This window comes from Diadema antillarum, unplaced genomic scaffold, assembly GCF_040938485.1.
Source record: "Diadema antillarum isolate AM-2024a unplaced genomic scaffold, OU_Dant_1.0 seq00000894_RagTag, whole genome shotgun sequence".
NCBI classification, from domain to species: Eukaryota; Metazoa; Echinodermata; class Echinoidea; order Diadematoida; family Diadematidae; genus Diadema; species Diadema antillarum.
Window position 1 is genome coordinate 739,064 of NW_027271757.1, and position 26,292 is coordinate 765,355.

At 38.7% G+C, this 26,292-nt stretch overlaps 1 protein-coding gene across 1 annotated transcript in view; it reads right to left on the minus strand.

The window, feature by feature from the left end:
- The window catches only part of LOC139740995 (high affinity choline transporter 1-like), a 35,442-nt gene that overhangs the window by 2,614 nt on the left and 6,536 nt on the right, over positions 1 to 26,292 (minus strand). Inside the window, exons 2-6 of the mRNA XM_071651586.1 lie at positions 14,211 to 14,324; positions 13,221 to 13,376; positions 11,144 to 11,292; positions 10,088 to 10,213; positions 9,138 to 9,291 (exon numbers count right to left, since the gene is read on the minus strand). Coding sequence (XP_071507687.1) covers positions 9,138 to 9,291; positions 10,088 to 10,213; positions 11,144 to 11,292; positions 13,221 to 13,376; positions 14,211 to 14,324 — 699 coding nt within the window. The remainder of the gene's footprint in view (positions 1 to 9,137; positions 9,292 to 10,087; positions 10,214 to 11,143; positions 11,293 to 13,220; positions 13,377 to 14,210; positions 14,325 to 26,292) is intronic.

Here is a 26,292-nt window from a genome sequence, read left to right on the forward strand (position 1 = left end):
CCGACACCCACGAGTCATAGAGCCCACGAGTCATACAGCTCACAAGTCATACAACCCATGAGTTATACAGCTCACGAGTCATACAACCCACGAGTTCGACACTAAGCTGACAAAGCCCACGAGACCGACACATTAAGCCCCGTGTTGTATCTGTCGAATTCGTGAGCTGTTTTGACCTGGTGTCGAACTCATGGGCTTTATTTGCCTAGTGTCGAACTCATGGGCTGTATGACTCGTGGACCTGTTTTCATAGTCGAACTCGTGGGATGTATGACTCGTGGGTATCGATCTAGTGGGATGACCCCGTTTATTCTTGTAAAATGTTTACTACAACACGAAGTTACTCATCAGCTTTAATTTGACACCTTGATTACGTCAACATTGTTATGGATCAGAGAGTGTAACCCCTTCGAAGGTGAAGGGCACAAAAACCTACCTTTTCAAAGTTTTGGTTTGTAAAGTACGAAACAACCTTTCTGTAAGTTTTTTTTTTATTTCATCGTTTGTTTTTCCCACCAAGTTTTAATGAAATGCTATTCCCTCTGTTAACTCTTTTTTTTTGCAAGTAAATGTAATGTTACGTAACCAGTGTCTAGTTGCTATCTCTGTTGAGCACATCCTTTCCTACATTCATTTCATTGAATAAAAATGAAAGAGATGAATGGCACTTAGTAGGGCGTTTTCACATCAGCCCGATAAAAATCCAAGCTCGAGATATTTTTCGCGATTGCAAATTAGAGCGCTATTTCATTTCTTATTCACATCAGCCCGAAGAGAATTAGCCCGCATTTTTTCGAGCTAATTCGACAGCTGAGTATGTGCAAACAGCATCAGTAATGTGTGTGTGCCCTCTCAAAATACTTCTCATGATTTGTGTGCAGTTTGCCTCGATCGATCGGGTCACACACGCTAGGCATGATGGGATGGATCGCGCTAATTTCTCGAGTCGTTTTCACATTATCAAATAGCGCGCTACTATCCCGCTATTTCAGAAATTTCCCGAGTTGGACTCGAGAAATTTTCTCGATCAGAGCGATACAATTAGCGCGCTAATTTGTGTTCACATTATCAAATAGCGCGCGCTATTTCATGATTGGGTTAATTTCCCAAGTCAGAAAATAGCGCGCTATTTCGAAACATCGGGCTGATATGAAAACGCCTACTGCAAACATTTTCATCCAGCAGGGTAATTGACCTGCTGCAATATCAGGTATGCATAACCCACGCATTTTTCTTGCAATGTCAGGTATCCATAAGCCTCGCATTCTTCTTGCAATGTCACGTATGCATTAAACCACCGCATTCTTCTGAATAATTGACATTGTTTCATCTAACCGGGTAAATTTCCATCTGCAATGTCAGGAGACCACTGGCCGTACATTGTGATGTAACAGCCTATTGCTCTGACACCAAGGTCAGGTAAGTATGCCCTACACATCACTTCGTTGTAAGTATTCAATTGAGAAAAGTGCAGTTTTAATATGATAGGAGACAGCAAATTATATCTGATCATGGCGCAATTTACTGTTGAGCAAGGGACACTTGTGGTGACAACATTTCACCGTACCGGTAGCATATGGATACAAGGGAAACATTTCGTTTGCGATTCCCATACAGAGATCCTCCATCCAGAAAGACTTATCTGGGCGAATGTGTGCAAATACCAATAAATTAATGATGCACATCAAGCCTTAACAGAACCAAGGGCAATTCTGGCAGGCCGAGGAGTGGGAGATGCCCCGAAAACATTGAGGCTGTCAGGAGACAACTGGAGGCTCATCCTAGAACCACAACTGCACGCCGTAATGTTTTAGGGATAGGGCCAAAAAACTTTCCATCGTATTGCACGATTGGATCTTAACATGTTTCCGTACAAAGTGCATGAGCGTCATCAACTGCTGGAGAGGGATTTCCAGAGGAGGCTAAACTTTTCGAGGTGGCTCCTGGGCAGGATTGAGGGTCATGCCAATTTTCTAGAAAACCATGTTGTTGGCGACGAAGCCGCATTTAGCATGGACGGAAAGTAAACATCCACAATGTCGTGGAGTACGCGGCTGCAGGACATCCACCAGACATAAACATGAACAGACAAAAATGGAGTGTGTGGGCTTGCCTGAGTTGAAGTGGCTAAGTAACTCGGTCATTCTTCTTCAACAGAAACATGTATGGTGACATGGACTTAGACTTGATCAGCAAATGATATCTGATCATGGCGAGCGAAGGGCATTTGTGGTGACAATATTTCATCGTACCGGTAGCACAATGTATAAGGGAAGCATTCTGTTTGCGGTTCCCAGACAGAGATCCTCCATCCAGAAAGAAATGCCAACGATACAGATCAAGCCTTAACAGAAACAAGGGTTATTCTGGAAAGCGGAGGAGTGGGAGATGCCCTGAAAACATTGAGGCTGTCAGGAGAGAACTGGAGGCTCATCCTAGAACCACAACTGCACGCCGTAATGGGTTAGGGATAAGGCCAACAACTTTCCGTCGTATTGCACGATTGGATCTTAACATATTTCCGTACAAAGTGCATGAGCGTCATCAACTGCTGGAGAGGGATTTCCAGAGGAGGCTAAACTTTTCGAGGTGGCTCTGGGCAGGATTGAGGGTCATGCCAATTTTCTAGAAAACCATGTTGTTGGCGACGAAGCCGCATGTAGCATGGACGGGAGAGTAAACATCCACAATGTCGTGGATTACGCGGCTGCGGGACATCCACCAGACATAAACATGAGCAGACAAAAATGGAGTGTGTGGGCTTGCCTGAGTTGAAGTGGCTTAGTAACTCGGTCATTCTTCTTTAACAGAACATGAATGGTGACATGGACTTAGACTTGATCAATGAGGACATTGTCTCACAGCTGGAAGAAAACTTTGAAAGACAGGATCGAGGATGGTCAGCCATCCTACGCGAACGCTGGGAGAAACAGCGCTGCCTCCCCACCTTCCAACATAGTGAAGTTCACTTCCTACAAGGCCAAGTTTGAGATGATGAGGAACCGTAGGAAGCTGTAAGGTTCCGGCATAGTGATTGTGAAAGATCTGACAAAGAAGAACGCTGAACTGCTTTCCCAGACATCCCGTCAAAGTGTAACAACGTCATGGACATCAGATGGACGTGTCTTTGCAATGGCAAAACAAGACAACGGTCGTATGGTAAAGAAACCAATCAGAACACAGAGAGTACTCTGACTGGATTGAATGTATATTTATCGAAATGGATATTAAGCCAGTAAATACTATATTAGCTACTATTTATGGACCTCCAAATGCCCTCTTGCTTCAATTTCTATTTTCATTGAATGCAATATTAGATAATATCATTAAGGAAATACGTTATCGTATATTTCAGGGGATTTCAACCTTAATTTATTAGATATTGATTCTTGCCCCACCAAATTAATGAATTTCTTGATATGTTTATGACCAAAGCTTCTTATCCAATTATTCATGTCCCTACACGTGTTACAAATCACTCAGCTACCCTAATCGACAATATATTCGCAAATGATATGAATCATTTAGTACCTGATGTTATCTTGGCAGATGTATCAGTTTCCAGTTTATTTGTTGTTGTTTTCTTGTTTAAAAAGTCGTTATAAAATGAGTGTAGTTAATGATTTTGAAGGTTCTGATAAACGATTGATAAATGAGAAAAATGTACAATATTTTTCTTGTGAATTAATGAGAGTTAATAGGCGTGTGGATAATTGTGATGCTAATATTGCATACGAAATTTTTTATTTTCAGTTCATGCCCTTATGTATGATAAATGTTTTACTGAAATAAAGTGCAGAGGCAAATGATGATTTACGAAAATTGTGTAATAAGAAATATGTTTTATGTCCAAAACATACGTTAAAAAATCCAACAATTTTCTGTAGCCATAATGTTGTTAAAGTGTGTTTACATTGACTTTTAGTTGCATGCCATTTCAGTACTCGTGGTGACTTTAAGATAAAAACTGCTAATCATGTTCCATTTCTATTCTATTTTAAGCTACAAATAATATTTCAGGTAATCCTCAGATCTATTGACCTTGACATTGTTCTGAAAATAGCTGTAAATTCCTTGAAATTAGCATATTCCCAACACACAAGATTTAACCATATTTCAAAATTGATTTTTCTCTCAGACAGAATGCCTGATCATATTCATATTTACAGTACTTGTAGTCTGTGACAAGTATTTAGAAGATCTGGGATTGATTGATGTGTCTAACATGACAATGGCCTTGAAAATACAGCTGAAAAACATAAGATCAATAATTGTTCAAATTTCCAATATATAGGGTGCTTGCACCAACTTTGAATTGTGTGTCATTATAACATTAATGATGAGTTATAGCTGATAATTTTAAATCATTTTCCACTTTTTTCCATTTTGAGCAACAAATAGTATCAAAAGTCATCCATATCATTTGACCTTGACATTATTCTAAAGATAGCCATACAGTAAATGCCTGAAAATGAGCATATTCAAGACACTAATTGAGCTTTACAGCACATTTCAAAATTGATTTTCTCACAGACAGAATGCCTAGTGTGTGTGAAATTTAGAACCAGAAAATCTAAGTCAGTGACATTAATAGGATGGAAGTAGTCTTGAAATTTGTTAGCATTTTGATCATTGTAGGTTTCTGCCTAAAATGTTAATGGTGATAATAATGTGCATCCATTGTAGAGAAAAGGTAACATAGGCCATTTCGAAATAAAGACATTAATGAAATTAAGCTTGTCAAGAATGAGGTTTTTTTAAGAATAGGCTTCTGGAGATTAATTTTTGATATAAAAAAAATGGAAACTTATAGATAAGGCCTTGGGTTAAACAAATGTACAACCTAGTATTCTTTTTTTTTTGTAGATAATAGAAAATTTTAAAAGGTAAAGAAATCGGTCAAATTTTTAATGATCATTTTTTAGTGTAGGTTTGCATATAAATGTAGAGTTCAGTTCAAGTTTGTAACAATGATGATTATACTCAGTTTGCTAATTATTTTGAAGGTTTTGATAAACTATTGATAAATGAGAGAAATGTACAATGTTTTCTTTGTGAATTAATGAGAGTTAATAGGCGTGTGGATAATTGTGATGCTAATATTGCATACGAAAATTTTTATTTTCAATTCATGCCCTTATGTATGATAAATGTTTTACTAAAATTAAGTACAGAGGCAAATGTCGCAAAAATAAGCCATGGTCTAATAATGATTTACGAAAATTGTGTGAATAATCATGTTCTATGTACAAAATACATTTTTTTTAAAAAAATAAAGACAATAATGAACTTAGTTTTTTTTAAGAATAGGCTATGGGAGATTAATTTTGATATAGAAATGGAAACTTATAGATAAGGCTTTGGGTAAAACAAATGGACAACCTAGTATTTTTGGTAGATAATAGAAAACTTTAAAAGGTGAAGAAATTGCTCAAATTTTTAATGATCATTTTGTTAGTGTAGGTATGCATATAAATGAAGAATTCAGTTCAAGTTTGTAACAATGATGATTATACTCAGTTTGTGAATAAAGATAGAAATAAAGTTTTTTTTAAGCCCATTTACCCCAGGAAAAATTGTAAGAATGGTATGTAATTGTGATAATGGTTCAATTTCTGGTTATGATGAAATTGTTGTAACTGTACTAAAAAAAGAAAGAAATGTAATTCGTGTGATACGTTATCCTTTAAGTGATATTCTTAATTGTGCAATATCCAGTGGTATCTTTCCAAATAAACTTAAGATTGCTAAAGTTATACCAGATTTTAAAGGTGGATCAATTAATGATGTTATTTATTATAGACCAATATCTTCTGTGTTACATGTTTGTTTTTTGATTCCTGAGAAATGTATGTATGATAGATTATTGATATTTTTAGACAAATATGATGTACAGTAATAACAGCATGTAAATACGGATTTCGTTCTGGACACTCATCTTCCCATGCTTTGATTAAGCTTGTTTTTAAAGTACCTAATGCACTAAATTCTCATCAGGCAGTTATTGGTTTGTTATTAGATTTGAGAGAGGCTTTTGTTTCATCAAATCATTCCATTTTATTAGATAAGTGTTATACATAATTATATATATATATATATATATATATATATATATGGTATCCGAGGTAATTTGTTAAAATCGTATTTTGATTATTTGGATAATCGTATACAGTTTGTATTAGTTAATAGTTGGAAATCTGAGCCTGGGATGTGGAGAGTCTCGGGGTTTAATTCTTGGTGCACTTTTCTTTTTATTTGTATTAACGATATTTGCAATGTCACAGATAAAATACAGTTCATTTTGTACACTTGTGATATCAGTATGTTTATGTCTGAAGATAATATTGATATTTTACTGCTACGTTTTGAATGTGAAGAAAACTCAGTGTATGATTTTTACCAATAAGAAAATCATTATATAGAGAATTCAGCAGAAAATATGAATAACAATTTCTTTTTTTTAATAATGTACAATTGTATCCGTTGTGTTTTTCTTAATAATGTGCCTTAGGTTAGTTTGGTATTTCTTCTTATGTATTCGTTCGACTTAAATCTGACTTTATTATATACCCTTTTGTTTTGGTGGCAACTTTATTATCAAACTTACTTTTTCTTGCTGTCTTCACATTTTATTACATTTTTGTTGTCAATTTGAATTATATTATCTGTACCTTTGTCAGAATGTTTTTTATCCGTTGGAATGCAATAAATACGAATTGAATTGAGTTGCGGCACCATTGGTGGATACAGGATGGTGCTCAAGCTCGAGCTGTCAGTGAGAGGCTGGTAGAGATATTTGGCCAACGCATAATAGCCCTCAATCATGAGTTGGAATGGCCTCCAAGATCTTCTGACTTGACACCCTGTGACCTTTTCCTCTGGGGATACCTAAAGAGCAGGGTATACGCATCCCCACCACGTGATCTGGGTGACTAGGCGCGTAAACTGTATTCGACATTATGAGATCAATGTTCTTCCTCATGATCCCGCAATGGTTAGAAGAGCAGTTGCAAGACATGCAGCGTCGTTCACAGCTTTGTGTCGACAAGGGAGGTGGACACGTTGAAGGTGTTGGTGCATAAAATGTATGGGCTGAATGATGCACTCACCAGAGACTGTAAATTACATTCACTTGCAAAACGTTAACAGAGGGGATACCATTTCATTAAAACTAGGTGTGAAAAACAAACAAACGATGAAACCAAAAACTTACAGAAAAGTTCACACATTACAAACTAAAACTTGGAAAATGTAGGTTTTGTACCCTTCACCTTCGAAGGACCCTAAACCTGTGATCCGTGACAATGGTTACGCAAGCAAGGTGTCAAATTAAGCTGATGAGCCACTTTGTTTTTATTAAACATTTCACAAGAATGAACTTCTTGTTCTTGACATAGCTGACCTTTGAACTTCGGTTACTTTTTTCAGGAACACACTGTATAATACGGTTACAAAAACAACGACATACAAACACAGAATCAGCAAAGCATCAAAGTTATCTTGTTTGGACTTGTTTTTCGTTTGTTTCGTGTTCAGGTGGGCTGTTTTGTTTTTGTATTTGCGATGTGATGCGATACCAGTTTACTCCGGGTGACACTGTTATAATTATGAAAAATGAGTATGGATTAACAAAAGATTAGCAGACAACTAGATAAAAAAAAAAGATGGAGAATTTAACAATTTAAAAGAACATGGGAAACATGTATTCCGTTTCACAGGCGTAACGAAAAGAATGTTGAATGATTGATGATTGATCACAGTTGTAGACGTATAGGCAAATAGTGCATTTCATAATGTGTGGCTTTTATAATTGCTGTAAACGAATCACATTTTTGTACAGTTCTGCTTGTTTGCTCTGTTTGGAGATGTATACTCCAGTAAGCAACTTCCGTCGGTGTTGTTCGACTTGAAAACAAGTCAATGAAGTCCACTCCTCTTTCGCGATACTATATTGATTCTGTTATTAAAATATTAAGCTAAATAGTGAAAATATTGAAAGGAATCACTTCGCAATCAAACTATGTTGTCACAATCTAATCCCCACTAAGACACAGTCAATAAAGAGGCGAATACACGGAGAATTGAAAGCGGGACTTGATGTGACAGCAAGTTTGAATTTAAGGTTCAAGCTGCAGTCCTACTTTACTTTTATGTGGAACATAAACATGTAATAGCTAGAAGTTATTGCAACATTTCCGCGTTTTACGTGTCACATAGCAATACCATGTTCGTCATAGTGCACTTAACTACCAATACAGTCAACTTAAAGTTCATCTTTTTCCTGTTGTATAGGCCTTCTTTGCGTGACAGAACCTTGCGTACTTCCGTACCCTTTCCTAAAATTTTCACTGAAAGGCAATGCAAAGAGTTTATGATTGTAAACTTGATAGCTCATGGAACAAAAGAACAATCATATCTGGATAGCAGTGTTCTCAGTAACTTGGTCCGGGGGAAACCCCCTCATTCCTAGCTATAGCTACCTATTATTGAGATCAGGAGAGGTTGGTTGCTGGTGAGTTTTCTCTACATTTTACCCTGCTAGAATGCAATGTAGGAGAGTTTGATGTGTCCATCATACTCGCCCCATAGGGCAGCAAGCAAACCCCTTCCCCATTAGGGTATCTTACGTCATTTCACGGGTCTGTCTTTTTCAATAACACAATGATTTTATTCAAACAGTTTGATATAGCTTCTGCCCTTGCTTATTTTCTATTTTTCTCTTTTAAATGCATGATTAATACTTATTGACGACTGGCGATTATTGTCATTGCAAGACTTGATGCGATATTGAAAACAAAGTCTGAATCGTATTGAAATTTATCATTAATGACATCCTTCACATGTTGACTTTTGTTGATGTGAATAGGTCTACAAATCACAACTTCTGCAATGAAAATAAATTGTTTAATAACTTTGTTTGATTTTCAATCATTTGTCTTTTATTGTTTCTGCACCCACTCTGCCCTGAAATAACAACTCCACCTTGAAATAACAACAGCAACAAAAAGGGGTAACAAAAAAACCTTAACCCCAAGAACCCAAGAGTAATATAAACCACCTACCCCCCCCCCCCCATCCGCCACTGGTGAGGATGAGTATATAGGTCCAACGATTAACGATGATGTTTTCTAACTTACCAGTGCTAGCGCCCACGGCCCCCATCACATAGGCGGGAATGCTCATTAGGAAGCAGCCGAAAGCGGCAACCAGGGAGAGGTTGCGGGCGTGGTCGGGCGTTTTGGCCGAAAGGGCTCGTTGGTAGTAGGCCTGCCATGGTACTCCTCCGAAGATCTTGTGGAATCGAACATTATGACAGCGAATTTTTAAAACTTGCAACGTTGATTGCATATAGGCCAACATTATAACATGACATATCCTGGAAGCAAGATTGTGCATTACTGTTACTCTTTTTCTTGTTCTTCTTTTTATTTCAGTAGAACATCATGATGGTATAGAGGAGTATAGGAATGAAGGTTTCATAAAAGATTCTTTCGAGGGAAACCTGGATTTGTGTCATCGAGACTTATCAAAACCGAATCTGCGCACAACATATCTATAATATGTGAATTGCTAGCTCAAATTAGGATGGGATCATGACGGTGACTTTTGATATTATTCTTATTACTTTGCCTAAATTCTGGTTAGTACCACTTTGATCTATCTATCCCAGGTTTGCACATCTATATATCCATTGCTTTTGGTATACAAAATGTCACCATCCTAGTTGGTCAAGTTTTGAATGCAATGGTAGTATTGAGCATTTTTGCTTTAACTTTTGTTTTGTTCCATGTTGGTGATACGCAAAGAAGGCGTCGTGATTTATTAATAATATATGGAGCGACGAAACGAGAAATCAAATTGTTGAAATTTAAGAAGGTGTTCAATGAATACTTCACAGTCTCTATTTCTGAATTTATATTCTGTATCGACTTATGTGTAGAGGATGCCCCTTATGTTGTCGTTGTTTTATAGCTGTGATGTCATTTAGCTGAATGTAGTTATTCTTTATAATATGTTGGTCTTCTTTTCGCTCTTTCTGATATGTTTTGCAAACCCAAGTGTGCGAGTGCGACCATATTTGGCTTACCATGAGAAAAGCACTGTCGAGCCACTGACCGACCAGTCGGGTTTCCCACGTTCCGACCCATTGGCTAGCGGTCGAAGACAGCGGCGCCACCGCGTCATTGGTCAACGAGAAAGGGACACAAATCCACTGCGTGTCAGGAAGAATGTTATACGAGTTCATTCTGTGGAGGCTTACTGGCTTAAATAATCATTATAACCCAACAAAAGTGCACTTCATGCAGAGCACGCATTGCCATGCGTCATCAGTATAGCATAACGCGAAAATGTTTTGTGTGGATGTTGTGGCTGGTGAATAGGCATTAGCGTGAAGGAAAACAAGTGGGCGCGAGGGAGGGGGTCGGTGGACAAGACTACGTAAACCTCAAGTCTCTCTGTATGTGATGATTTGAGTAGTTCTTATCATACATTATGTCCCCCTCCCCCCTCCCCCCCCCCCCGAAAAAAAAATGCAAACGAATATTCGCATTGATAACTTCCAATATGATTAAACTGCCTGAATGCTATTTCAGGGTCTTAAAATGTAACATCTTAGCTTTATTTTGCAGAAAACCCCATTCAATTTGGTTAAGCGGTTACAGAGAAATGTGGATCGCTGTAAAGCATGCCATGGGTCTGATACTTCCAAGTTTAGCACTTGGATGCTCTTTGAAATGCATATTAATATGTGAACACAATGGACAGAACTTGGAGGGAAGGGATTCCTGACATATCTACACACACGCACACACACACAAAATCCTAATTTCTCTCTGACCACTGAAGCAAGTCAAATGGGGTTTCTGTAAGATGTGGGTAATAAATCATTTGTTTCATACCCTGAAATTGTATTTGGATTGATGCACTATTTCAAAAGTTATCGTTGCGGATGGTCCCATTGTATTTTTTCAAGGACATAAGGTACAGTCGTGGAACGTTAAAATGTTTCAGCAATTCAAATAAAGTCATGCGATGAATTACAAATGGACGTGGATACACGTACAGTATACGTGCTGATCAGTGTTTTGCTGATGGGTACTTTATTTTATGCTATCAATGATTATTGAATCCGTTAACTCACCAGACCAACAAATATACACACAAGTTGTACTATATCCGTGTATGCAACAGAGTATAGGCCTCCAAAGAACGTGTAGAATGCAGCGATACAAGCAGATAAGATCACAGACATATTTTGATCCAGATCCAAGATCACGCTGATTGTCGATCCTGCGGGGGAAAATGTATCCTTTTCAGAAAACTACTTAATCCAGTCTTCAATATCTTTCTTCTTGAGTAGTTTTCTTGATTTTCCTGTTTCAGTATTTGAGTGCTGGCTTCATATTCGGTCATTATTTTCACTATGAGGAGTAAGTTTGTTCATCACAAATCCAGTTATTCCAGCTTAGAATAGATAGCACCCTGGAATTCTTGCTAGCAAAATTGCCTTGAAGGATCTTTTTCACTTGAAATGCAAGAAGTGGTTAAACGTTCAGTTCAGTTCAGTTCAGTTTTTATTTCTGCATTTCAGAATCAATACAAATCAACAAATCAACAAAATACTTACATAGTCATTTACACAGCTAATATTCGTAACGTTTGGATCTTACATACATTTTCTTTTTTTCAAGAACGAATATCATATATGAAAGGAAGCAATAGGAAATGATAAAAATGAAATGCAGGGGACCATCATCATAAGCTAAGCTTGACGAGGAAGATGGCCCCAGGTAAAGAGATCCATAGAGAAAATCTTGCCACTCACTGAGTGGGGGGTAATTGTGCAAAGGGCACAATAAAGAGATACATAAAGAAAATCTTGCCACTCACTGAGTGGGAAGTAATTGTGCGAAGGACGTGCGGTGCAGTGCGGTGTGCATTGTGTTGGGATGAATCTTGAAACGTATTTAATAGAGACCTGGGCTGATGAATCAATTACTAGTACTCCAATCCGCAGACTGTTGAGATCCAAGGTAACTTCATGAATGTCGATTTGAATAATTACAGGTGTATCTACGTTAGATCTAGAAGTATCACATGATCTCTCATCTGGTTTAATACGTCATCGGTTACAATGAGGTGCGTTTGAACACAGTCAAAAGTTTATCACGATGCATATATGTTTCGAGGAAACTCGTATAACCGAGTTATATATTTCTTTATATACATTTGATTTGTTATCAATTTAGTATGAACGGTGCTGCTGCGCAATAAATATACATTCTTTAACTCATTCCCGTACAGCTCAAGGTAGCACGATTTAGATTACAACGACAAATCTTCCATGACAGAAGCATAATAATTCTCCAAGAAGTTCCAAATACTTGTATGAACTGATATCAGTGAAAGGGGGGGGGGGGGTAACCTGAGATGTCATCCTTGGCGAAGACAGTATTTTCTGGCAAATGATATATATCATTGATACACAAAAATAAAAATAAAAGATGAAAGAACCGCCGGGCAACGACTTCCACAAGTTTCGTCCTTCCCACGCTATAAAACAGTTTAATGAAACCAGTAGCTCTTGGACAAAGAGTTCTACAGGTGGCTGACTTTTAAAAAGGACAAGTTCAGTTTCATACACTTTATTGAGACAATGAAGCAATAGTTATAGAAATCATCAGTGAAAGTTTGAGGAAAATCGGACAATCCCTTCAGTTAAAAATTTTCGAAGTTTCCGTGATGCTACCTCTACTACAGTTGGTGACGTCACATGTATAGAACGATACGAATAAAATATATAGGAAAAACTCAACATATTTTTACTTTTCTTGCATAACTAAAGAACACTTGACTTGCCCCTTTCAGAAGGCAGGGGGAATTATGCCCTTAACACTGTCGGTGAATGCCTACTTTGTTTTTTTTTTTTATGAAATTTTGTGAAATTCTCTTTATATTGTTCTAATATTGTTCTACGCATGTGACATCATAAACTTTGGCAGTCTTCCCAACTGTGACTGCGCGGAAATCTAAAAATGCATAACTTCTGAACAGATTGCCCGATTCAAATTCATGAAATTCTTGCGTCGAGATGCTTTCAAAGATTGCCCGATTTTCCTCAAATCTTCACCGATGTGTTCTATCAACATTGCTGCACTCTCTCAGTTCACATGTATATGAAGGTGAACTTGCCTGTGAACTTGTCCTTTAAAACTTACCAAGGGCTGCTAAGATAGCTGCACACCAAAGAAGCTCCCCCGTGAGGGCCGAGAGGAACAACACTCCCCCCATTCGATCCCCGAATTTAAACTGGAATGGGTCCAGCATTGTTACGTAATTCTTTTCTCGCATCTGCTTGGCAAAGAACAATCCATCTGTAGGCGGAAAGATGCTACATTGTTTAATGACAGGAATGCATAATTGTTTGAGTATGTGTGTGTACAAAGTGTATGTGAGCGCTTTAATGCATACTAGCATGTATCATCATAAGTACATTATGCACAGTGGTCTATTAAAGTGAATGTCAGACGTATTATGCACATTGAATATTATGCAATGTATGTTAGAAATGTGACAAGGTGTGAGTGAATGATCTCGTTAAAAAAAGTATTTTTGATAAAGAAGCTGCACTGAGTTTTAATGAAAAACTAGATAGGAAAGGATAGGATGTGATTTTCAAGCTGACAACTGCGTTTGTACATTGTACAATACAATACATATATGTTTTCTTCATTTTGTTACGCATTATCACATGTATTTTGTTACGTTTGTGCAATTATTACAAATATGTTCTACTTATACGTTGTATATAATTTTCTCTGTTTATTTGTTTGAAATGAAAATAACATTGAATTTGAATTTGAATTGCATTTTTGCAAAAAACAAAAACAAATAAAAGTGGCAGAAATACATGAAGATTTTAATCGCAAAACGGTTTAAGAGACATTTCTTAACATTTTTAAATAAGTCCATCATCAGATAGAGCAAAATATAACCTTTCCGACAATGCCTCACTTGTTACATAAAAGGTAAGTTCTTGAAGTTATGACTTAAAATTTCCTATATTTTCTTAACATTTTCGGGTTTTTTTTAGCAGTTCTAATTTTAAATATCTGAAATTATCACGAATCAATCTAACTCCTTTTGCGATCAAACCCCTCAAATTGAATTTGAAATTGGAACTGGCTTCATGCAGATCTCGAACTTACTGATCATGAAGCTGATGCTGTACCCCCATGGCGCCTGGGCCCAGACGAGGCCCCATCCCGGAGTGAACACTACTTCCGCGGTTCCGTTGATATAACCTCCACCAACCCATGTGGCTGTTCAGGGGAGAAGAGGGAATACGGGAATGGCGAACACCACCATCTTGAGAATGCATCTCATTATGAAGGGGTCAAATATTTGAAAAAGAAATTAAAAGAAATTAACGTGGGAAATTAATGATTGGAAATAGATTATATGAATATATTCTTCATTTTGTTATTCCACATTCCCATCCAGGAGGACAAACTTAATTTTCTTGTAGATAACGTTTGCAGATGGACACTTTTTTCAAAAATCGAAATCATGCAATGTAGCTTATCGCATTAGCTAATGAGAGTACATATTTTCATTCTTTATTTTTCAAATAATTGCAATATCACGATAAAGGACGATGGACCGTTTACGTCACGTTGTTAAAGAATTTCGACATGCTTGACATGTTTGCTTCTCTCACGACAACCTCATTTTGAATTCTCTGTCTTACGCTTTCTGGTTTCCTACAGCCCGTTTTCATTGAAAAAAAACAAACAAACAGACACACAAACAAACTTGCAAGATGTATATTGGAGGTAAAATATACCTGAAATAACTTTGTTTATAAGAATTACAATATAGCGACAATCAAAACCATTCTGGCGAAACGTGTAAACTCATACTTCACGTAGCTACGTACTTTCCGTGAGTGCGTGTATGTGCCTACATTTGTACAGCAAATAAACTGTTTCCTGGGTGATTTTATTATAAACCCACTGAAGGTGACTATGAATAATTACCAAAGTTTCATGCTTTACATCAAGCTTAACATTTTCCATCCACTCTTTCCTAGTCATTTGTCTTGACATTTGTCTATCTATGCGTGCCCTTGTGTGTGTGTGTGTGTGTGTGTGTGTGTGTGTGTGTGTGTATTTTGTGCATATTTGTCTTTTTCGCCATTTACTCGTGTATATAAAGCATGGCATATCAAACAATAAATAAGTAGACATACATTACACGTTTGATTTAATGATGACAATGACAATGACAATCATAATGAATATTTCCAACCATTACAATTATCCCAGAACATTTAGGATATGGTCTACTTACCAACAAACTCTACCACGTGATTGAAAAAAAAAACGCATAAAAATTGAACAAAATGAAAAAAAAAAACAAAATTTAACAGAAATCTAACAAGATTAAGACCAACACAGAATGGGCTAAACGTCTTCATGTGGGTGGGAGTCACGACAATAGCAGATGATCAACATTTTAATCCTTTTGTCAAATTCTATCGATAATTTCATGAATTAGGCGAAGTTGATGAATCAAAAATACAAGCTCTTCCGCTGGGTTAGACGCATCAATCCGTTAGATGAGTCAAGGTGAACTAAAATCAAACTCAACACTATTTTTGCTTCTTTTCTCGCAAAATTTATTTTTCTTGCTTGTGTTATTTGTATACTATAATTAGAAATGATGTATGTTTGTATGCCAATAGTTGAAATCAATAAATCATATGAATAAATAAAAATGTCCTGAATGGCGAGCACTCACAATGATGTGCCGTATCGGTCCTACCAGAGGGTGATTGAGTTCTAGACATAGCAAAACAAAGCAGTCGAAGTAAGTTGTAGAAATCTACTTAGACCACGTGACCCCTTCCCTACACCTTTGCAAAGAATTATAAAATCGAGTTATCAGATTGCGAGTTCGGTCACAAACAAAAAGGAAATTATATAAGCAATAGTATACATAGCACCAAAAAAAAGGGGGGGGGAACACGATTAATTGTGTTGTAAGGTTCAAGTACGTTTTAGAATTTATTAGCCTTGTCGCTGAAGCTTTCGTTAGTTATGTCCGGTTGGTTTTGAACCAGAATTTGATTAATGGCAATGTTATAACGATTATCATGAGGGAAAAAAATACGTTTCGTCTTTCGTGACAATCATACTTGTTTGTTTGTTTGTTTGTTTTTCTCAATTAATTTGTTTATTGCTGACAGACAACTACGATTAATATCTAAGCAGTCGTAGCTGGAATCAGTTTCAAAATTACCAGTTTATTATTCCACACTGCCAGTACAATCCGGCATTTTTTAATTAGGTGACTTTTCGCTTGACATTGTTATCGCGAGATATTGATGTTCTACGACGTGTACACCTGATCTCTGTACCTCAAAAAAAAAAAATACATTGTACTTCGGACCAAGCGTTCCAGAACTTTGGCTTTTAGACACCCGAGAGAGCACTTGCCGCGGAGATATCAAAATCAACTGCAGACAGGCCTTCATTGTTATTATCCCCTATTCTGGTGTTTTATGCGCCTCTTCGTTCTTTTGAAGTTCAGTTGTCTCTTGATCATATTCGCGATAACAAGGTACCGCACCGGTCATTCACAGACCGTACTACCAATACTAATCCACCGTTATCTTTATTGAACAGCTATAACTGTGAATGGGATACATGCCACGACTTTTTCCTTTTTTTTTTTTTTCTTTTTTTTTTAGCACACGCATGTCTCTTGTACGTTATTCCGAGTTGAGATCAAAGAGAGCCATAGGCGAATGTATGAGAGGGAAAAAAGCAGAAGAGAGCTATGTATATTTATTTTGAACATTATGGATGGCATTCCAGTATTGTTGTCTTAAGCATTAAATTTTATTGTTGATCTGAACTGGAAAGGGCAAAGATTCACCAAGATCATACAATCAAAATGTACATATCGACCTACTTCTAATCAGCGAGGTAGTCCTCAAATTAAAACTTTAATTCTCACATTTGAGCAAGAACGTATAATCGTAATGACCTGAGTGCAACATCTAAGAGACGAAGACATTTCTAAATATCAAGTAAGAGGAAATACAGTCGACTGTTGTTCTGTCATTAGGCAACATGTCGTCTTATGTACATGACATTGAAATAAACGTGGCAGTTCTTGCGAATAACATTTATCTGCACATGTTCTGGAAAAAAAAGCCCCTTCTTAACAGGCCACAAAACGCATGCAGGGTACCCTCGGGGTAGCCTCCGTCGAAGATTGTTCTCCATAGAAGATTGTGTCTGTTAAGACGAAACACAGTGGACAGCCTCGAGAGAGCCTCCAGAGAAATCTTACCCTGCGATCGACCAGGGTAATGGCGGGGGAACCTCCGGCGATTCGCCGGAGGCTGTCACGTGTTTGTTAAGACGCCTGTTAGGTGTTAAGGTGTCTGTTAAGACGCTTGCGGGATGAATCTTCCCCGTAATCGCCATGCGATCCAGTCAGGTGACCAGCGCTGCGCCACACAAATCCTATGAACTCTCCCTATATATTAAGCCCCAGTCACAAAATAAGCACGGGTCCTCAAGGATCTACATGACGATCCTCAGATCAGGCTAGTTTTTGCCCCGGATGGAGCGTCAACGAGAGTTTATGATTGTACACACAGTATCAACACGGCAGCCACACGGATGAGGCCGTACCAGCACGGCATCCACACGGCATCCACAAGGCGCTTACACGGACCTCCACGGACCATGCCGTACCTACCCGGCAACTACGCGGTCCATGCCGGCAAAGCAAGGCGTCTACACGGCCATCAAGGCGTCTACATGGACCAACATGGCAGCTACACGGACCAACAAGGCAGCGACACGTACCACGCCGGCAGACGAAAATTTTGATGTGAAAAAAAATACGTCACGGATAGCCAATGATACTCACGGCGCCAGGTAGCCACACGGACCTTCATGGCATCTAAACGGCAGCCACATGGACCATCCCGGATTGCTTTGCCAACACGGCAGTCCCCGGATGACTCCGTATGTTTTGAACTCCAAAAGCTGCCATGTAGGCCTCCCGGACGTCCCCGGACCTACACGGACCTCCAAGGATGCCCAAGGCGTCAACACGGATCTCTCCCCGGATCACCCCGGATCTGATCCGGGTGATCCGGGGAGAGATCCGTCTTGACGCCTTGAACATCCTTGGACATCCGGGAGGCCAACACGGCAACTTTTGGAGGTCAAAAACATCCGGCATCATGCCGTGATGGCAGAGCAATCCCGGATGGTCCGTGTGGCCGCTGCGTAGCTGCCGTATTGGTCCGTGTAAGCGCCGTGTAGATGCCGTGCTGTTCCGGCCTTATCCGTGTAGCTGCCGTTATGATACCGAGTGTACAGTCATCTACGCTCGTTGACGCTCCATTCAGGGCGGAACTATCCCGGAACTCCCCGGATCATCGTGTAGATCCTTGAGGACCCGTGTTAATATGTGACTGGAGCTTTTAAGCCCGACCAGACGCCGTGCTTCTCACGGCGACTTCTGCGCAGCGTGTACAGGGCTGTGTAGAGTTTGTATTAACAGTCGTCACACTCATCGAGCTTTGGGTTGAACGGTATCACAATAGGCGTGCTCTGATTGTAAAATATGTGGCTGATTTCATGACTTATACGTCCTTTATTTCTTCTTCAACGATCCTTAAGAAAAGAGAAATAAAATAATTTTAAGGGAAAACTGCAGCCCTAACTCAAACGCCTTTAAAGGTAATTGGGCCCACATGCCTATATCATTACACACGTGCACATTCAACGCAATCACATGCTACTGCTATGACAATGATGTGAAATGCTTCCATTTTCAGCGTATCTGTAAATGTGATTGGCCAAGGAGAGGAATGTAAGCACGGGTGAAGAACGCCCTGAGACGGGGCTCATGCATTTATTGCGTCTCAGGGCAATTACCCCCCCCCCCCGGACAATTACTCCCCCCACCCCCCCACCCCCCCCCCCCCCCCCCACCAGCCGCCTTAATACCGCTTAGGGAAAGGTTAGAGTAAAGATTAGGGGTAGGGGTAAGTTTAGGATTAAGTTTGGGTTAGGGTTGGGATTAGGTTCAGGATTAGGATTACGGTTAGGGTCAGGGGAACTAAGTCTGGGGTAATTGCCCAAGGGGTAATTGCCCTATACCCACTGAAGTCGTTCGAAGACACTAACTCTTGTTTGTTTGTCTGTTTGTTTGTTTGTTTGTGTTTTTTTTTCTGTAAGGAATTGGGGCAAAACGTCCAATTCATAAGGAGGCCTGGTTTGGGCCGGGAGTCCCTGTTGGATTTGTGGTTTCTATACGCTGTGTTCTTCTCACACGTCATGTTTTGAGTCCCAAAAATGTCCGACCGTCCAAAGTTAAGTTATGTTATCCTGACAGGCTGAAGAAAAACAAAATTACACCCATTGCCACTTGCATTACCATAACCTTCAGAGTGAGGGGACCGACTTTCTGGGAGCATGGACTTGGGGATGATGGGGGGGGGACATCTTGCTGCCATATTTTCTGATGCCACTTCCGGCGTTAATCGATTGGAATTTGGAATTTTGGACTTTTTTTTTTTTTTTGCATTTTGGGGTGACACTTCTGTAGTGACATGGCCAGAAAAGCAGCAACCCCCTACCCCTCCCCCCTAAAAAAAAAAAAAAAAGTGGGAGGGAGGGGCCGGCACCCCGGATGCTTCGGCCCTATGATGTTTCCTTTGCTGACTTGCTGCCTACTCTTATGTGGCTTCTCTAAGTTTTATGATAATGATAAAATAAAGCTAATGTTTTATGCATTTACAATACCACTGTAAACTGACCATTAAATACCTGTACAAAAAAATCATATCGGGATAGTTTTCATATATTGAGATGAATGTTTCACCTAATTTGTATTTTGCCATTTATGGATTTATATATTAGCATTTTCCTCATATTGTATGTGTTCGAATTCTTTCAAGATAAATATAAAGAACGTTCTTTTTAGTAGACACAAAAGAAAAAAAAAATCACCCGAGTCTGATCATCAAAGCTATCGTTTTATCTATTTACATTATGAAACTGGACATACCTTGCTGACGCGTTAAAGGCATGATTTACCATTTGCAGATGAAACAAAAGTTCTAGAAAATTCTAGAATGTGAGTTTGGGATAGAAACAACCAATATAAAAAAATTTGAACTAGTATAATCGATGTTAAGTATTGTTAAATATACAAAATGTGAATAGTTATAAAATAGAAATGTTTCCAGACTAAACCGACTACAGTTATGGTTTAATGAGAAAAATAGTGATATCTCCTTATATTTTAGCCTTTATTGCAAAAGTTTTATATGGTAAGATGTTTTGTGATATCACTGACCTACACATGATATGCATCAAAAGTGATATCTTGAACATTTTTTTTAATCACTGCTCCCAAAGACAAACAGGACCTTTAATGGTTACAAAAGGACCGGAACACCAAATTTTCAATTTTCTTTTAACATCTCAGCGGCTCCGACCAACCATTACTTCTTGTCTAGCCATCGACCATGAATGTAATTTTTTCACCATGTTACTTGTTTCATTTGTCTCCCTTTTCATCTCTCTCTTTTCTGCCTAACAGCAAAATAGTGATTTGTCTGAGGTGTGTGCTTAAAGCTTGCTATAGGTTTCTATTCTTCATTGATAAGTGTAATTGAGTTATTCTATTGAGGTTTTTTTTTTTTTTTGATCCCGCTTCTTATGCATAATAGTGCATTGATGACATGTTGTATCATTCACCACAGTTTGATTTTATTTCTTTATTTTTTTTCAAGGAAATCATACATGAAAATGACAACGCGTATACATCTGACAACATACGAGGAAAAAGTTGAAAATTTGTATCATTGTTGGTAATCAATATTGACGTAAGTTCTGTTTCATCGAGGTAACGTTCAATAAAAGTAGCAAATGAAATCAATTCATCTGGACTTACTGTCGTAATTCCGAGAACGGTTTAACGTCCGATCCTGGACGATTAATCAGTTCGTCTGATTTGATGGTGGGAAGGCGCAGATGCATTACCAACGTTAATGTTCGGAGAAAATCTCCAGATGACAGAGATGTAGGCCCTACACCCGGGAGAGGTTGAAGTCACAACTTCAATGACAAAGATGTGCGCATGTTAGACAAGGAGCCTCGGTGGTTCGAGAGGGGGGGGGGGGGGGGTCCGGGAAGCCGTCTACGTCCTCTCCCTCAACAAGGGTGGGGGACTGCGATACAACCTCTCCCGGGCGTACAGCTCTGTCATCCGGAGAATTCCTCTACGACTGATTCCGAACAATAAAGTCGGTAGTGCATCTGCGCCGATTGGCAACGACGTCTTCCCGCCATCAAATCAGACGAGCTGATGAAGTGTCCAGGGTCAGACGTGAAACCGTTCTCGGAATTAAAACAGTAAGTCCAGATGAGTTGATTTAATTTTGTACCTTTATCATAGTGGGTATTTTTAGGGGGGGGGGGATCGAATGCACCATACAGGCATTGCATCCCCCTTTTTCCCCCACCATTTTCGTGTACTCAAAATACTGTGGAAACTTATAGATTTGTAGTTATAAGAATGCACCTATTTTCTGTAAGAATTCGTGTTCATATGTTTCTGTCGGAGATGGAAAAATGAGTGAACGAATGTGATTTTCCTGAGAAATAAGAAATCAAAGTTACTATTGAAAATATGTTCCGCATTCCACGGAGGGAGAGTTGGCACTGAATGTTAGGCAAGGGCGCCGGAAAGGGGGGGGGGGCACAGGGGTGGCACTTGACCCCCCCCCCCCCCCCAGCCCCCTGTAACAAATAATTAACCAAATATTTACAGACCAAAATGAACAATAAAGGCACTTTTCTTGTCCAAAATTTGTCAATTTCATAAATGAAAATGCAAAATTTTCGCCCCTATAATTCATTATCAATATACATTATGATAAATTATAATATCTATACATCAATCTATACACTAATATTTACTAAAAATGTTTTTTCTAAAATTTAGTGTATAGATGGCAGCCTCGCGTCCTCGAGTGTTCCCCCTGAAACATACCTTTAGTAAACCTTATACATTTTCCTTTTCTTCTATGCTTTTTGGCAATATAAGAATTATTTCTATTGCTCGAACAATACGATCACGTTTAAGCTTTTAATGAATACATTTCAGACGAATGGCAAAGTGAAAGTGGCTCGCTCGCTCTGCCCGCACATAGTAAAATGAACACTTTTCATGAGTTATGATGATAGTCCTTCGCAGTGATGTTTGTTTTACTACGTTTAATTCCCTACACTGTAAAAAATGCGACATGCGACATGTTTATGAACTAAACACAGTGTTAAAAATCTAAACACTTTGTTTAACATCTAAACACCCGTTGTGTATAGCACGTGTAAAGTATTGAGAGTTAAAGTGTTTAGCTTGGAGTGTTTAGTTGGAGTGTTTATTCTGGTCACGTTATGTTAATCTCAATATGGGATGGAGAAGTGTTGGAAATGGTGTGTAAATTGCAATTTCTAGTTTCCTTTTATCACGAGAAAGTGGAAACTGTTACGACATCAAGATGCACTATGAAATAATTCATATTTTAGGCCTTTAATGGAAATGCCTAATCAATAAGGAAAAAGGATAACCTAAAAATATGTAATACAACTGTAATAAATTTATATTTTGGTTTCGCAGGTACAGTCCTATATTTTAACTGCTAGAAAAAAATGGGAGCTGCCTTTGTTAATGATTTCGTTCATGGTTTAGGGCATTACCCAAATGTTTGTTGGTTAGGCCTAAACACTTTTACTGTCAGGATAAACAGACGCGTTTACATTTAGAACGCCTCGTAAACACGTTCTAAACACCGCACATGTTTAACATAAACACTGTGATACTCGTACTCTACAAGTCAGCAGCGCATGTGACATGACGGCCGCGGCCACAACGCACGCAGTGGTGCCCTGTGCGTGCGCTTCTAGCGCACACTCGTGCTATGAATGATTATGACCATAATCAATGCACAATTAATTGGCGGGAAAGGAGATGTGCGCGCGCGTACGTACCTGTACGGATGGATCTGTGTGATTGGCTGGCTGGTGCTGCGATTGCATGCCCCAGCAGCGTGATGTGCGTAGGCCTACAGTACGTGCGCATTCGTTCTAGGCTTGGTCGTCCACGATACACTGCACTTACGACTCGATCGACTGCATAAACTGAGCTGCTGCTGACTCGACTGCACTGCATATAACAAAGGAGCGGATCTAGCTAAGATGGCGTCGAAGGGATAAAGTTCTAGCCTGGCCGGCCTGCATGAAAGCGGTGAGTTTCTGCTAAGTCGGTGAATAACAAGATTTATTGCAAAATCGCCCTCGTTTAATGTAAAACTGTAGTAGGCGTGGAAATAAGCTACGCCCTTAAAGATTTTGCTCGGTTGTTTTAGTTTTCTATTTCTAAATCTAACGACTAAGTTACGTTAGAACGGGGGAACGCTCTAACTGTAACGTGTAGTGTTGTTAACGTTACAATATCTAGGCCTACACTCTGCAAATTACCGGTACCGTAGTTATGGGTAAACTCGGCCTAGCGGGTAAACTCGGCCTAGCGGGTAAACTCACTGTATCTTTAATTTTACGAAGTCATGAAGTACCTGGTATCTTTCATGTGAATGACGATGGGTTAGTGACTATATTTTGAGTGAAATTCAGTTTTATTCCCTGTAAATTCTTCACTCAACAGGTGGTGAAAATTGAATGTAAAGCCCATTAGGATGTCTTGGAAGGGGATGGCGATGGCACCAAAGTGGGTGACGATGATGTCCTGACGTGTACTGTATAAATCCTGAAAGACATTACATCTGCTGGCAGATAACGAGGCATGGTGCAGTCAGCAGAGTAAATCGACTGGGGATAGTACATCACTGTATACCATGTACTACCTGTGTGGAAAGTGGAAATCAAGTAAGTACTCAAAATTGCAGAGCCAAATCAATGAATATTATATACTTAAAGGGCATGTAAAAATGCAGATTTTAGATGCTTTAAGTTCTTCTGTTTTGCGTGTGTGTGTGTGTGGTTTTGGTTTTGTTTTGTTTTTTTTTTGGGGGGGGGGGATTACCTACTCCCGACTCCCGAATTCAATCCATTAGCTAAAATAAATATGGAAAATTGATTTATTGCAAATATTGTTGAAAGTGTAAATTACAGATCTTCACCCAAGAAACAAAGGATACAGTATGGTCGTAACTCTGCTTGATAATGATGATGAATAAGAAAGAACAAACAACAACAACAAAAAAGACTTGAATTATTTCCAGAAAATTCAGCAAAGTAAGTAAAAACTGACGCAAGACACTATGTGCTAATGTGATGAAGGGATTCTGTCATTCCTTTTAATTTGAACTTGCTTATGGATTCAGTCAACTTCTTTGCTATCCATTCATTGTCAGAATCTATGGGATCAGTTAAGTCCATTGTATTGCAAAGCCAACTGATTTGTTTTCCTTGTGTAATCATTTCTTTTTACCAGCACCAGTATGTCACGGAAGAATTGATCAGGGATCACGCCAAACCTGTCTGGATTAGAATGAAAGATGCATGCGCTTACTTCTATACAACCCGTCTAAAGAGTGCAAACATCTGAGGATTACAAGGACTTCGCAAGATATACTGATATACAGTATATCTATAGGCCTACATGCCATATGAAGGGAATGAACCATTGATAATGATTTTGAATGTTAATAATCTTATTCCCGCTAGCCATGTGATGTCTCACATCGTCATGATGCACTACAGACCTATTAGGAGGCATCCCACCTGTTAGAGCAACCTTTCTTTTGTTGTTTTTTTTTCTTCACTGACAGTGTGCATCTAAACCTGTATACTAGAATAAAGTAAATCATATGGGGGTTGATAGGATTTTGTATGCGCTGGGGCTTCAGTTCTCCGTGTGCGTGTATGCGTGTATTACATAATGACGAACCTCTAAAGAAATATGAAGGTAGGGGCCTATATAATTCGAAGAGGAATTCAATGCTTATTTGATGAAAATTGGTTTTGAAATGGCAGGGATATCCAAAACAAAGCGATTCTATTGTCCTCTGTGCTTACGATAATGGTCACCTGTATTCTTATTGCTCATAGATATGTGTAATTGTCTTATTTTAACAGCTGGTACGTAAAATTGTAATGTTATCTATTAAGTAAAGACACTTGCTCGAAATCGTTTTGCACTACTAAGAAAAACAGTTTTATTCACTTCATTTTATTCATCAACCAATATCCTTGTAATTCACTGTTAAGATATTACTCAAGAACTTTGTTCGATTGGCTTTCTGTTATATTCTTGTGCAAAAAGGAATATAGAAATCAAAACAAATCAAATCAAATCAAAATATCAGCCATTTCATTTTTTTTTTCCCCTCAGGTGCTTCAAATACAATCAGCAGATATTGGGCGCAAATAAGAGGCCAGTAGTTGCATTTGTTTGGAATTCTTTGCAATTTTCTTATAGACCTGATAGGAAATGCAGCATTCGGTAGTTAATATTTTCTTTCTGAGATATTCTTGAAATCGGTCACATGGAGAGAGGTATCAGAAATGTAGTACAACATGCATGGAGAATAGGGAGGAGTCTTGCAACTGACTGACAAATTGACAAGGGAAGAGTCTTGCTGATCACATCGCGTGTTCATGACAGCCTTGCATACCCTCCCGCCTCCAGTTGCAATGCATTATTTTTTCTTTGTTCATATCCTCTTGTCTTTACCAAAAATTCTGCTGTGTCGAGATTGAAAGTGGCCCTCCATACCATGATTATGTGGAGTATGATGAGACTGATTAGACTCTAATAGACTATTCATGTATACCCATTGAGTTTGACTTCTTTCTCCAAGGTTCTAGCAAGGTAGACGTTTTTTTCTCACTCACCTTTTGAAATCCACTAACATTCTAAGATTTCTCTCGAAATACCAAAAGTGAAAAATCAATACAGTACTGTTAGCCTACATGTACTTTCAGTGAACGTCGCAGTGAAAAAGAACGATATCATGTATGTATTTAAGTTCCATTATTGGTACTGATCAGGGAGTGCAGATGTTCACCACATTCTAAATACAGTGAAAACATTTTTTTTTTTTTTTTTTTTTTTGGGGGGGGGGGGTCTCTTTATGATGAGTGCATCATCTACACTCCCTGACCAGTACCAATACGACCATAGTGTTGTGCATGGTATAATTTGCCGTGAGCCTAATTTGGTTCG